The sequence below is a fragment of the Trypanosoma brucei genome, chromosome 3 (genome assembly GCF_000210295.1).
Source record: "Trypanosoma brucei gambiense DAL972 chromosome 3, complete sequence".
Lineage (NCBI taxonomy): Eukaryota > Euglenozoa > Kinetoplastea > Trypanosomatida > Trypanosomatidae > Trypanosoma > Trypanosoma brucei.
In genome coordinates this window covers 968,176-983,768 of record NC_026736.1, presented here as the reverse complement: position 1 = coordinate 983,768, position 15,593 = coordinate 968,176, and the positions used below count along the sequence as shown (strand labels likewise).

At 38.0% G+C, this 15,593-nt stretch overlaps 3 protein-coding genes across 3 annotated transcripts; all 3 read right to left on the bottom strand.

Moving 5' to 3' along the window:
* Window positions 1-5,499: 5,499 nt before the first annotated feature.
* On the bottom strand, window positions 5,500-7,305 carry TbgDal_III4310 (RNA-binding protein, putative; the record flags this gene model as incomplete). The annotated part of the gene is made up of 1 exon (XM_011774077.1): window positions 5,500-7,305. The coding sequence occupies one exon, from the start codon at window positions 7,303-7,305 to the stop codon at window positions 5,500-5,502; it is 1,806 nt and encodes a 601-aa protein (XP_011772379.1).
* Window positions 7,306-11,604: 4,299 nt separating this feature from the next.
* On the bottom strand, window positions 11,605-12,885 carry TbgDal_III4300 (RNA-binding protein, putative; the record flags this gene model as incomplete). Its single annotated transcript, XM_011774076.1, has 1 exon — window positions 11,605-12,885. One exon carries the CDS (start codon window positions 12,883-12,885, stop codon window positions 11,605-11,607), a length of 1,281 nt encoding a protein of 426 aa, XP_011772378.1.
* Window positions 12,886-14,244: 1,359 nt separating this feature from the next.
* Window positions 14,245-15,513, bottom strand: TbgDal_III4290 (protein kinase, putative; the record flags this gene model as incomplete). Its single annotated transcript, XM_011774075.1, has 1 exon — window positions 14,245-15,513. One exon carries the CDS (start codon window positions 15,511-15,513, stop codon window positions 14,245-14,247), a length of 1,269 nt encoding a protein of 422 aa, XP_011772377.1.
* Between the last annotated feature and the right edge of the window lie 80 nt (window positions 15,514-15,593).

Genomic DNA, 15,593 nt, shown 5'->3' with positions numbered 1-15,593 from the left:
TTTTAAGACATAATGTGCAATAGTAGGCAATAATGCACATTTTACGCCATAATGTTCAATAGTAGGCAATAATGCACATTTTAAGACATAATGTTCAATAGTAGGCAATAATGCACATTTTAAGACATAATGTGCAATAGTAGGCAATAATGCACATTTTAAGACATAATGTTCAATAGTAGGCAATAATGCACATTTTAAGACATAATGTGCAATAGTGGGCAATAATGTGCATTTTACGCCATAATGTTCAATAGTGGGCAATAATGTGCATTTTACGCCATAATCTCCCGGGTTGTTTCTAGAAAACAAAAAAAAAAACGATGAACGATGCATTCCATTTTCAGTGCCTTATGTGTTTCTTTCCCATCTCCATTCAAAAATAAAATAAAAACATAACACAACACAACACAACATAACATAACATAAAATTTCGTTTCATTTTCATTTTCACTTTTATTCAGCACTTCGGTGCCACGCTCTTTAAAATAATAATAATAATAATAAATGTACGCATATATATATATATATATATATATATATATATCGATGCCTCATATCTCATTAACATAAGAACAACAACAATAATAATATCAATAATAATAAAAATATCAAAAACAATTCAAAATAAATAAATAAACATAACAATAATAACGTAATAATAATAATATAATAGTTACCATTACTACCGTTATTATTATTATTATTAATATTAATATTATTGAAATGATGCTGTTGTTAGTAAAATATGCTAACGGTGGCAAATGAACGGCTGTTTTATTATTATTATTATTATTATTATTATTTATTCACATGTGTGTGTGTGTGTGTGTGTACGTATGTGTATATGTGTTTTTATTTATTTTCTGTTTTGTTTTGTTTTTGATAGGAAAGAAAGGAAGAATTAATCAAATTAAAATAAAATAAAAAAGAAAAAGAAAAAAAAGGAAACAACAAAAATCACTTGTTTACATGACACACGGCGTTACGGTTTGGGAGGGAAAAGCAGCGAACACGTTAATAATAATAATAATAATAATAACGGCAATAACAAGAAAAAACAATAAAAACACCGGGGCATTTTACCAAATATACCAACAAAAAAACCGCGTGAGTAAAAATATATGAAGAAGCAAAAAAAAAAAAAAATGTGCCCGTGTAAATGCAACGTGTTGGTGTTGTATCTTCTGCTGAATTCCGCTATCAAAACCATAGCAGTGACGGTGGGAAAAAGATATGAGACGGAATATAAACATATATATAAATAAATACACACGTGTGAGGCACAAAAAGAAAAAAAGAAAAAAGAAGAAGAAAATAGAAAAGAGGGAGGAAAAAAAATTATTATTATTATTATTGCATAACCCGGTCTCTCTTCCCCCTCCCCCCCATTTTATTTTTCCTCTTTTTTTTTTATTTTTGGAATTCCATAATCCCATCAACTTTTCACTTGTTAATCTTCATTCGAACTGTGTATATATATATATATTTTTTTTTTTTGCATTCCTTTATTTTTTTTCTTTTTATTCCCTCCTCCTCCTTCTTCATCCTTCTCTAAATTTATGTGACCATAACGTATATGAATGTGTACATTTATTTATTTATTTCTGCATAAAGGTATATTCTCCTTTATTCTTTTCCTTTTCATTTTTTCTGTTACCTCTTTTTCCTTCCTTTCTTCACTTCTTCACTCACTCACTCTCTCTCTTTTATTACTATTTTGTTTTTCTTTTAATTTGTGAGAAGGAGAGAAGAAAAAAAAGAAAAAAAGAAAAAGAAAACACACGCACACAACATATTCTTCACTTTCCTTTATTTTTCTTTTTTTTTTCTGCCACTTGGAAATAATAACGAAAGCCCGTCACTTTTAATTATTATTATTATCATTATTATTATTATTTTTGCTAAACGAAAGCGCTCATTCGCTCATTTTATTTAATTGTTATTTGTGTCATATCGGTCACTTTAGCGGTCACCGTCTCTCCTCCCATGGCGATATTTCTTCAGTTCCTCCTTTAAAAAAAAAAAAAAAATTATTATTTTCTTTTCTTTTCTTTTTCCTCCCCCCCTTTTTTTTTTTACGTGTGTACATTTTGCGTTTCATCTCATCTCATCTTATCTCATTCAATTCAATTCAATTTCACTTTTTTCGTACACTTGACGTGGTGTAATTCCCCAATATGTCATTTTTTTTCTTTTCTTTTCTTTTATTTATATTTATACATTTTGTTTGTTTGTTTTTTGTTTTGTTTTTGTTTTTAAATTTGATTTTCTCTCATACAAAATTTCTTCTTTTCTTTTGTTTTTTTTTTCCCCTTCTCCACTTCTCCACTTCTCCACTTCACCACCACCACCACCACTCCCCCTTCGCCTCTCCGCTTTGTCAAAATGGACGACTACTTTCAACGAATGAGTCACGATGAAAATAATAATAATAATAATAATAATAATAAACAAACCACAAACAAACACAAATTCTTAAAGGAACATACAATTTTGTATAATCTCACAGCTTTTTGTTGTTGTTGTTGTTGTTGTTGTTGTTGTTGTTGTTTTTGTTTCCCCCTTTGTCTTTTGCTTTTGTTACTTTTTTTTCTTTTTTTTTTTTGCCATTTACTTCAATTCATTTTGTTTGGTCTTTCTTTCCTTTCTTTCACAAGTAAACCAAAGGCAAAAAACAAAAACAAAAACAAAAAAAACAAAATATTGGTGGATTATACATTATATATTATACATTTCATTTAATTCATTTAATTTCACTCTTTTCTTTTTTCTTTTTCTTTTCCTTTTTCTTTTCCTTTTCCTTTTCCTCGTTTCCCCTCGTTTCCCTCTTCCTTTTAGTTTGGCCATGCAACCTCCACTCATTATTTGTTGCCGCCATCACAACTACGATGAACAACAATAACAATAATAATAATAATAATAATTTTAAAAACAATAAACAATAAAGAAAAAAAAAAGAACAATAATAACAATAATGATGATGATAGTGATAGTGATGATGATGATGATAATAATAATAACTGTAATAATATTAGTAGTAATAATAAAATAATAAATGTATAAATTTATATTGATATATTTAATTAATTATTTATATATATATTTTTTATATGAGTGGAGGTGGTGAGTGAACTAATGGAAGACCGAGAGATATTTTCTTCATTCCCTCATTTCTTTGCTGTTCTTTTTCTTTTCTTTTTTTTTTTCCTTCTCTTTTTCACTTTATTTCGTCTTGAGTTGTCTCATTTATTTTGCTCGAATGCACTCATGAGAAAAACGAACAAAACGGGAGAAATATTTCCCTTCATATCATAAATATTAGTTTTCTTTTTTCCTCTTTCCCTTGTTTTTTTTTCCTCCTTTAAAATGAGAATATATATGAATTCATTTCAGTTCAATTCATTTGTTTTAAAAAATTCTATTCTTGTTCTCGTTCCTCCTCCCGTCTTTGCTTTTTTTTGTTTTGTTTTGTTTTGTTTTTTAATTCCTTTACTTTCATTCTTCCGGATTTTTGCCGTATTGGGAATTTGTTTGAAAAAAAAAAACGAAAGAGGGAAAAAGAATCGTTTGATTTAATATAATAAAAACAATAATAATAATTATTATTATTATCATTAAAGAAAAAGAAAGAAAGAAAAGCGTACACTATGAACGGGAAAGTAACAATAGAGAAACAGAAACAAAAACGGATCCCAAGAGACAATGACAGGGAAACAAACAAGATGATAGGGGAAAAGGTAAAACACACGCAACAACAAAAAACTAAAACTTAAACTTAAAAAAAAAAAAGAACACCGAACAAAACACGACAGAACAAAAACAAATAATATCGAACAGAAACAACGAGAAAAAAAAAAGAAAAAAGAAAAAAAAAAGAGAACCCGAACATACACAACAAAAATAAGAGAGGAAACGGAGGTAAATAGCGCGCGCGGGGGGGGAACAAGTGATAAAAAGAAAAAGAAATGAACAGAGAAAGACGAGAAAAAAAAAAGAGCAAAGCAAAAGAGAACAGGAAAGGAAAGGAAAGGAAAATGAAGTGAAATGAAATGAAATGAAGGAAAAGAAAGTGGAACGAGAAGTCAACGATTGAAAAATTTATTTGAATGTCGTGGGAAGGTAAAACGGAACGGGGGACACAAGAGATTAAACAAGATAATACAATATAATCAATAATAATAATAATACAATATAAAGTGACGAGTTAAGAGAGGAAAGGGATCGAAGAAAGAGTTGAGGGTAATGAAGTAGCCATTAATTTACATAAGGATATGTTACATCCCTCTTTTTATTTTCCGCTTCGTTTCTTTCGCCTCTCTCTTTCCCACAGCTTCGGCATTCCTTTCTATTATTCCTACTCATCTCCCTCCTCTGCTTCATTACCTCACTCTCTTCCGTGTCTGCTCTAATTCTTTTCATTTCACACTCCATTTTTTTTTTTAAAAAAAGGGGGAAAAACATTATTCTTATTATTATTATTATATTTTCATTTTCATTTTCCTTTTTTTTCATTGGTCACATTAAATGCGCACATCTCCCCGCATCCTGCGCCCATAACTCTTGTCTCTCTCTCTTCTCCACACATACACACTTCAGTCCTGTATATCATTATCACAACATTATTCATATATTCATATATTCGTATCCATCATCAATATTCTTCACACAATCAATCATGTACCTGAATCCTTCATTAAATCTCTCTGGTAAGCAACAAAACAATAACAGTAATAATAATAATAATAATGATGATGATAACAATAACAATAGCAGTGATAATAAATCGCACATAACAATAAAAACGCGTGACATTCCTCTTGTTTCACTATATTTTTTATTACAAAAATATACAACATTCCTTGTTCCTTCCCTGCCACCCCTAACCCACCCCGCCGTACACACGTACACCAAATTCACTACAACGCGCACATTTTCAAACCTTCTTTTTATGAACTTTCTTCTCCAACCATTTGTGCTCACTATGTTCTAATCACCGAATCCATTTCCTTTCCTTTCCTTTCCTTTTGTTGTTTTGTTTTTGTTTTGTTTTGTTTTCACTTTTTTTGTTTTGTTTTTCATTTTATTATTTATTCTATTTCTTTTTCTTTTTTTTTTACAGGTGAGTAAGGGTACAATAACTCCCCTCCGTACACTCTGCCATTTCCCTCTTGTTATTATTTTCTTTAAAAAAAAAAAAAAATCATTTGCCCCCTTTCTTCCTACTCCTCTCCTCCTCCTTTTGATCCTCTTCTAAAGGCACACAGAAGCACGAACGCAGACAAGTTTCCGAAAAGTGGGAATCCCTCCCATCCCCCGTCCCCCAAATTAAAAAAACAAACAAAACAAACAAACAAAACAAAAACGAAAACGAAAACGAGAAGAAACGGAACGGAGCGAAACGAAATGGAACGAAGGGTACACAAACTCGTAACCCACACACATACACACACACACATACACATACACCCTTCGTATTCTTTTATAGTCATCTGTGTGTTACAAAAACGGCACAAATGAGCCGGGGGCATGCAGGCGGTGGTCCTCATCACCAGACGGAGTCGTCACGTGGCACAACTCCGCCGCGCCCAAATTCTCCAGAAAATCAAGCGATAATGATGAATCGGCGTCATACACATCACTACTGCTCGGATGCGGACACATCGTTGGCTCCACATCATCTTTTACAACCGGGCCGACCTCCACTGCAGAAGAAGAAAGAGGAGCAGGAGCAGGAGCAGGAGCAGGAGCAGGAGGAGGAGGAGGAGGAGGAGGAGCCGTAAACGAAAACCCCGTGGAATCTACAAGACCCGCTAACGGATCTGCGGGGAATGGCGGCGGTTGTGCAAAGGACGAAAAGATGTCCACACGCTGCTGCTCGGATGATGAACCCTCAGAAACGGATGCAAACCCCTGATGTGAACAATTGCCGCCTGTGGCTCCCATATTTGCGGATTGACTTTGGCCCATAACACCAACCGGAATGGTGGAGCCGGCCTGATGCCAAAACATTGGAGTCCTCAGTGCCATTGCCTGACCATTTACGCCTACGCCAACGTTTAGAACGGGTTGAGGCACAAAAACACCGCCCTGTGGGATCATAGTCGGAAAGACGGCAAAAGCGCCTCCCGGGAAACCGCAAGCATCGGTTCCGAGCGAAAAAAGTCCCGGAAGGCCACCTGATGTGTCAATACCGAGTCCACGAATATCCCCTCTCGCGGAACCATGGCCCGATATCCCTAATGACTTGTTACTTCTAACGCTGCCACTTGGACTACTGCGACTGACGCTGCCATCGTTGTTTTGATTTGTGTTGCCATTCCGTCCCCCAGCGCTGCGGCCACTTTGTGCGTTGTGACCGCGTCCATGTCTGGGGTTATCCTCCGCAAGCTTCACCATAAGGGGAATTTTTCCACAACTGTGAAAGGGACGAGTGTTGTGGATGGCCTCAGCTGCCCTCTCAGCGACTCCGTCGGTGTGGAACGTAATGAAGGCGATGCGACGTTCCAAGTGGCGACCGGCGTTTGGCGTGGTGTCTTTATGTATTGACACGCCCTTCACTGGACCAAACGCGCTGAACACTTCAGTTAGATCGGCGTCACTGACATCCAAAGGAATGTTACGTACGAATAACTTCATAATTTTCTTTCGGGCCTCGCCTACGGGAGTGTCGTCGTGTTGCCTCTTCGCCCATTGAACAACCATCGAGCGGCCCTCCAGCACATAACCCGTCAGAGCCTCCATCGCCGCCTGTGCCTGTTCTGTTGTGGCGAAACGCACAAAAGCCGTTCCGAGACTGTCACCCGTATGAATATTTCGCATTACAGCCGCAGAAAGAATTTCTCCATATGGCGAAAATAAATCTACCAACTCATTTTTCCCTAACAAATGGGGAATATTGCTCACAAAGAGATTTGTCCTACTTTGAGATTCCGCACGGGAGTCCGCAGCCGGGGTAACAGTGGGAGTACCAGCGGTACCGGCTCGCAAACTCGCAACAGGAACATTGCTGCTGCTGCTATGGCTTCCACTACTGCTCGTTCCCGGACCGCTTTCATTATTCAATGGCGTTTTGCCACTTCGACCCTCATCATCCAAACCAAAGAGTGGCAGCGGCACATGCGCAGATGTGGTGGCTAAACCCTTAAGAGCAACAGCAGCAGTTGCATTTGCATTTGCATTTGCAGTAGTTGTCGGCGGTGGTACCGTCTCCACGTCACTCACCGCTGAGGCATCCAAACTCCGTTGCTGGGACCGCTCAATTGCATGAACCAACTGCGTCCCTTCTTCAAAAGGAACTTCCATGACTCACCCTGCAGTTGGGGTTTGTTTGTTGCTGTTGTTGTTGTTGTTGCTGTTTTTTACTATTCTCACACACACGCAAACTCACACGCAAAAACGCAAACAAATACACAAACAACGCCCTCTCGTATTCCCTTGAAGGTTATGCGCACTTGCTTTTATCTGTATGTATAGTTTTGGTACCACACTCCCTCTTGTGTGTGAAACCTCCTCTTCACCGTCCCACAGCTATATCACCTGATGTTGCTGTTTCTCCTCCTCTTCTTTTTTTTTTTCTTGTTTCTTTTTTTTATTAATTCGTCACGCTCCTTAACTGCCTCACGGAACCCTCGTGAGTGAAGGGTGAAAGGAGGCTGTGCGGCTGCCTCTCGCCTGTATTGTGGAGTTCACTCACGCTCAAAAACCGCTGCGAGTGATTTCAGCCACTTCTCAGATCGTTTGTTGTTGTTGTTGTTGTTGGTGTTGGTGTCGGTGTTTTTTTTTTTTTTTCTCTCTCTCTCTCTCTCTCTCTTCCTTTGCAACCTTTTCAGCTATTTTGTGGTGGTTGCTGTATTTGTCTCCCTTTATTAAATGCGTATATGTTATTTCTTCTCCCTTCTTGTGTTTGCAGTTGTGTCAACTACACTCACCCTTTAAGAGCAAAAGAAACACAAGACAAAACAACAACAACCAACCAACCAAAATATGGTATTGAAAAAAAAAAAAAGCAATGTGGCCCGGTAAAGTGCGCCTCGTACCCTTTGTTTTAATTTTCTTTTTTTTTTCCCGCACCTTTTTTCTCCTTTTAAAAAAAAAAAAAAAATCACCCAAGGACTTATCCGACCCTCCTTTTGCTCTTCTTTTTTTTTTTTTTGTTGCTTCTCACGTGACACGCTCACTTTCACTTTTGTGTGTGTCCGTGTTATTCCGCTTCTTTTTTTTTTTGGGTGTGGGGGGTGGGGTGCTGCTGTTGTTGTATCTTTTTTTGGTCCTTTTTCTTCTTTTGTATTTACTTATAAATACACAAGTACAAATACAAGTAAATGAATTCTCTTTTTTTTCCCCTTTCGCTTTTATTTATTTATTTATTTTCTTCTCTCTCTCTCTCTCTTCTTTCCTTTTTTTTTTGTTCTTTCTCTCTGCCTTTCCACTTTCCTTCCCTTTCTTTTCGCACTATTTTATTTGTTTTGTTTTTGCCTTTGCCTTTTCTTTCTTTAATTCGATCACTTCCTTCCTTTAGTTTCCTTCTTTGTTGTTGTTTTGTTTTTGTTTTTTGTTTTTAACTCTGGACGGAAATGTCGCTGCTGCTGTTTAATTTATTGTAATTCCTTCGCTGATATGTAAAGAAGAAAACAAAACAAATGATTTTTTTTTTTAAAGGAAAAAAAAAAGAAAAGAGAAGAGAAGAAAAGAAAAGAGGGGGAAAATGAAGAGAAGCACATGTACTTAAGGGAGTTCAACCATAACAAAATCAATAATATTAATATCAATAATAATAAAAACAATAATAATAACGGAAGCATTTAACAATTATAATAGCAGGAAATAAATGGTGACACAATTAGCAGTAGTAATAGTAGCTGTTTTGTTGGTGTTGTTTTGTTTTTGAGTGAGGAGGAACAACTGTGAAAAGAAAATAAAAAGGAAAGAAAGGGAAAACTTTCCCTCACACCCCCAAAAAAAAAAAAAAACATACATTTCCGCTCATATATATATATATATATATATATATATGTTTCTTTTTTTTTTTTATCTTGTTTTTTTTTTCTTTCATTTCAGAGGAGCTATCAACAACAAAAAAGAAAAAAGAAAAAAGAAGGGCGATTAAATAACAAATAAGGTTCAGGCAAAATAAATATAATAAAAAGAAGAGAAAATAACTTCACGTATTGTATTTGTCGGCCAAATGTTTTAAAGCACCCTAAATAAGATAAAACAAATCACTTCGGTCTTTTGTTTTCCTTTCATTTACTTCTACTTTTTTTTTGTTTTATTTTTTTTTTTTATTTTCAACTTCTTCTCGTCATTATTTAACATGAATAAATAAATAAATATGAATAATTTATTTTTGATTATTTCTATTCTTTCTATTATTGTTATCGTTTGTTTATTTCCTTTTTCTCCTCCGCTTTCGAGTGCCGTGAATTTGAAATATTAATTTATTTTTCTTTTTATTATTTATTTTTCGGGGAGAGGGACATAACAAGACACCGAATAAATAATGATATTACAATAATAATAATAATTTTAATTTTAATATAATGGTGAATAAAATTTTTTAAAAGAAACAAAAAGAAAGAACACGGGGACAGGCAAAAACAACAACAACAACAAATAATTATTATTTGAGAAAAAAAGAAGGGGAAATGAAGGGAGGACCGCATCACGAAAGCAACGATAATAAAAATAGTAATAATAACAACATAAATAATAATATAATAAAAATAAAAAGGTGCGCGGAATCGTTACGGAAATGAACTGAGTAGTGTCCACATTTCCCTCAATAATTCATTTATTCACTCATTTATTTATTTATTTATTTATTCCCCACCTCATAATTCCTTTATGCATTATTCCTCCTTCTATATATATATATATATATTCTTCCTTTACTCTTTTCGCTCAATCATTTTAATTCTCCCAGCGTTTTAACTCATTTGATTCCGATACTTTTACTTTACTTTACTTTATTTCATTTCATTTTTTTTTTCGTTATGTTTTGTCTTGTGTTGTGTTGTTTTCCCTCCCGCTTCATTTGAGTCGGAACACAAACGAACAAACAAACAAAATAGAAGGAAGGAAGAAACATAACAATCGAAACAATAATAATAATAATAACGGTGGAAACCAGGCATTAGAAGTGATTAATTATATATATTTATATATATTTATTAATATCATGACTTTCGTACAAATGTCATTTATTTCGTCATTTCGCTATTTTGCTTTATTTTGTTTTGTATTACTTTTTTTCTTTTAAAGCCAGAAACTCAAAAAACAAACAAGCAAACAAACGGAGAAATATTTCCTTTTCACTCTTTTTTGGTTTTCCCTCCCGTTACACGCATACGCACACGTGAAGTTTGCCATTAAATAAACAAAACAAACAATACATAAATATATAAATAAATAAATATATATATATATATATTATTATGAAAATAAAAGGAACTTTCATTACTTTTCCCCCCTTTTTTTTCCTCTTGTTTCATCCCTTTACTTTCTATATCTTCTTCTCTTTTTATTAAAAAAACAAAAACAAAAACAAGTCTCCACTTGGACACACTTCAGTTCCTTCAACCATTTATTTATATTATATAGTTATTGGAATAATAACTACAAATAAAATTTAAAAAAATAATTAAACAAAAGAAAGTGAAATTAATTAGCTAATAGTAAATAAATGACTAAAGAACAAGAGGAAGGTGTAAAAATATATATATATATATTCACAAATATAAGTGGTGTCTATAAGAAAAAGAAAAAAACAAATAAATAAAAAGGGGACGGCGGACCGCCGTGGCAACCGAGGAAAGCAAATAATTGGGAAATGAAGAATAAACACGGAGATAAAAACGTATCAAAAAAAAAAAAAGAGATTTGTTTTTTTTATTTCTTTTTTTTTAAAAAATAAGAAATTTGAGAAAAACAAAAACTCAAAAAGAAGGGAAGAGTAGTCAAATACAAAATATAAGATTGAATTTATTTTCCCCCTGATGGGACACAACAGGAAGAAAAAAGAAAAAAAAGAAAAACAGTACACGTGCGAACCAGGAGAAAATAAACCGAATAAATAAATGAAGCAAATAAACACAAGTGTAACCGCAAAGGAGAGGGAAAGGGGGGGGAAAAAAAAGAAGAATGTGTAAATACAGAGAAACGGGAAGACACGAGCTCAATCGGAGGATAATAAATAAATAACGTAAAATAATAATAATAATAATAAAGTTAACGTATATTATATATATATATTAGGATATACAACAAAGCAAAAGCACAAACACATGAGGATATAAAATAAATACAGATAGTGGTCGAGAACAAAAAAAAAAAGAAGTGTGGTGAAGGAAGGAAGGAAAATACAAAATACAGTGGAGACAAAAACAAAAACAAAAACAAAAAACAAAAAACAAAACACACATACACACACACACATGGCGGACGAGAAAAAAAGTTGGACCAATTAAAAGAATACCAACAACACAAAAAGGAGAATGGAGGGGGGAGGGGGGAAAAAAAGAGTAAATAAACTGACATGAGCAAAATAAAAAGAAGGAAACAAAACAAATACACATAATACGCGTTAACCATCTGTACAAAACACTACTTTTCATCCAAGTATTGGCGGGAACGGCTCGGATTGTATGGATCATGCACATAACACCGCGCCCATTGGCGGTCACTTCCGCTGACACTCGACGTTTCCGGCGACATGTGTGGAAGCCCCTCCGCTGCAAGTGCTGAGCAACACGAAAGTAAAGAAATATCGAGCACAGCAGCAAGTGGGAGCTGAGACCGCTCCGCTTCTCTCGGTTGACTTTGTTGCTTTACACCGCCTCGTGGCAATGGCAAGTTATTTATTAGGGAAGCCTCAGGTGAGTCGGGAACAGCAACATGAACCGACGCTGCGCTAAAGCGACCCGCATCGGAAATTGTTGGAGTCATGTCTCCAACGCAACTTGCAGTTAGGGATGAGGTGGAATTCGACTGATGATTTTCCGGTCTTCGACGGGAGTTATGCCCCGAACCTCCACCAGCCACAGCAGCGGCAGCAGCGAGCCGGCGCTCCGAATGATCTTCTGCAAGTTTTACCATTAATGGGACGGAACCATGAGATGGGAAGGGACGAGTGTTGTGTACAGCCTCAGCTGCACGATCAGCAACACCAGATTCCGTAAATGTCACAAATGCAATGCGGCGTTGGGGTCGGCTGTTGTCAGTAGTGGGAGTTGCAGCAGCAGTGTCTTTGTGCAGTGATACGCTCTCCACAGTACCGAAACGTTCAAAGAGACGTTGCACATCTTCAGGTCCCACATCCAAAGGAATGTTACGTATGAATAACTTCACAATTTTCTTTCGGGCCTCGCCTACGGGAGTGCCATCGTGTTGCCTCTTCGCCCATTGAACCGACAGCACACGGCCACAAACCACTCGCCCATGACAACCCACCAGAGCCGCACGCGCCTGTTCTGTTGTGGCGAAACGCACAAAAGCCGTTCCGAGACTGTCACCCGTATGAATATTTCGCATTACAGCCGCAGAAAGAATTTCTCCATATGGCGAAAAGATTTGCTTAAGCACCGCTTCATCCACGCGATTGGAAAGATTACGTACAATTAGGTTCGTTTTGCTTTGGCATTCGTTTGGTGTTAATTTGCTTTCCGGTAGCTTCACAAAGGGTCCCCGCGGTTGCGTCCGATCCGATCGCCTTCCATGCCGTCGTGGGCACGGTGGAGATTCTCGAGAGATGCTCAAAGACATCATTTCTCCAGCGGAATCATGAGTTCCTGAAGAAATATCCCACTCGTATGGGCTGGTAGGACATATGGGAAGGGGAGCGGCGTTACTTTGAGATGAATAAGGATGAACCCCTTCCTGGGACATGTGCTTTTGGTACCGCGTAATTCGTGCAGAGATTATAATAATAGGGGTAATAATGTCGCTGTAAGTTACTTCCTTTATTGTTCTTTTTTTTTCTCCTTTTAGTGAAGGCACGCTTGATTGTTAATTTGCTCTGTAACGTAAAGATAACGTGCGAACGACTCACTGAAGCGTTGCTACAGGAGAGGGGAAAAAAAAAAGGAATATTGAAAGCGATGGTAAAGACATGAACATGTCGAGCCCGCAGCACATATGTTTAGGACAGACAAAAAATGCGATTCACTCTGAGGAAAAAAGTGCCCCCCCCCCCACACACACACACACACAAACACTCCTTAAAAAAACACAAAAGGAAAAAGAGGCCCAAAACACTGATGTCAAACACAGCAGAGGCCCGCTAAAGCAGAAAGAATAGGAGGCGGCAGCGTCAGGGTTAAGGCAGCGAAAACCCTGCGCAGCGAAAGCTGTTGACAACAACCCGACGCTGTCAACCAAAAAAAAGGTGAAAAGATATATATATATATATATATTATTTTAGATAAAAGAGGAGGCACAAATTACACACAGACAGACACACACAGACATACACAGAGAGAGATGCACACACTAGGTAATGAAACAAGGGAATGAAAGAGATATTAAAACGAACCATGATAAAGTACAAAATGTGCAAAATATACACAATAATAATGACAGAGAGTGAGAAAGGGGGCGACCCACTACACACCGGCCCTGGTTACGCCCGTTGAATGGCCATGTAAAGGTGATAACAACTAAAAACAAACAAACAAACATATGGACACAGAAGAGAAGCATGGAGGGAAATATGGCGTGTATCCACTGTTATGCACAACCTCTTTACATTACAAATTTGTGTGCGTAAGCAACACGCAGAGCCACCAAAACCAAAAACAAAAAAACAAAAACAAAAAGCGGGCCAATGAAAAAAAAAAAAGGCGAAATCAGTAAAAATACACTAAGAAATGGAAAGGCCCCGATAGATTTTGAAAACCCCTGGTGGCACATATGACAAATTGAGGAAGGCAGCAACGGCAGTACGTGTAATGATGGCAAACGCGCTGCCATTTCAAATTACAGCAAAGACCACGACGACTGGACAAATACGTAGTTAATCCAGAGCCCACGCGTGACCCCTCCCCCTCCCCCTCCCAATGTCCTCTCCAGGTGTGCACCCATACAAATACCTACGTTCCCATAACTGAATGACCGCATCTGCCTGTCTGTGATTACATGATGGGAGTAAAGGTACACACAAACACATACACACACACACACACACACACACATATATATATATATATGTGTGCGTGTGTATGAATTAATAAACATATATACTTCACCTCACACGCGAGGACGTTTTCCCCGTAACCACGGATGCTGCAGCACCTCGGCAGCGGTCGGGCGCACGTTGGGGTCTTTCTGCAGCAACTGCAAGGCGAGATCACGGGCAAGTGGTGAAAGGACACTACCATCAACATCTAGCTGCGGGCCCTCGTCTTGAATAGCCTGTAACGTCTCCTGCTGAGACGTGCGGTAAAAGGGCGGTTGTCCGGACAGTATTTCCACCAAGAGTGCACCCAGCGACCACATATCAGCCTTGTAGGAGCATGGCGTGCCGCCCAAAAGTTCTGGTGGCATATAATCAAGCGTCCCACACACTGTCAGCCTCCCGTGGCCGTCCTCCGTCTCACTACATGCGTCGGTTTCACCCGCCGCGCAGCGTGGCGCCACTTCAGACGCATCATACCCGTTTGTTATCACAGCAGCGGCTGCAGAGCCGGCAAGACCCTTACTCCAGCCGAAGTCAGCAAGCCGTGCTACACCTCTGGCGTCGACGAGAATATTTCCCGGCTTTAGGTCACGGTGAACAATGCCGTGTTCGTGAAGATATGCCAGTGCCTGAGCAACATGTCGAATATAACGTGTCGCCCGGCCCTCGTCAAATCGTCTCTCCGCCGTCGCCTGAAGCCTCCGCAGCAGCGACCCACCCCTACATAGTTCCAGCACAAGCACGACACTTCGCGGAGTTATGTAATAGCTGAGCAAACGCACAATATTGGGGTGCCGCAAAGTTCGGTGGAGATTGATCTCCCACTGCAGCTGAGTCTCTAACTTAGCATCACGGAGCCGCTGTCGCGACAGTTCTTTCAGCGCAACGACTTGACGTGAAGGGAGGTGCCGGGCGGCAACCACAACAGAGTACGAACCCTCCCCCAGCACGCTCAGCCGCTGGAATTGCTCATCACGCAGATCACTCTGCTGGATCACAACCTTCGGTTTCGGCTGTCTCACACAATGATGCTCTTGTTGATGCCGAGAAGGCTTTTGTTGTCGCTGTTGACGGGAGATTACAGCCGGCTCCCCACCATCCCTCAGGCCACCTCGGCAACCATCAGCGGAGGTTAAGCCCCGTGGGGGTTGAATTTCCCATGGTGTTGGGGTGGGAAAGCCCACACCATCACCAGCGGAAAACCAAATAACCATCCTCCTCCCTTCATGGCGGTATAAAGCAAATGTGTAGCAACGGAAGAGTAGGAGAAAAAGACGCAAACAAATGGGCAAAAATGTAACCAGTGCCCTGAAGAAGAAGATAACAACACAAGGAACCATGACAGTGCCAAGAGCAGGCCGACATCTCGCGAGAGGCGAATCTCGTGGACGGAAAGCGGTTAACAAAGCTTAATGGAAAT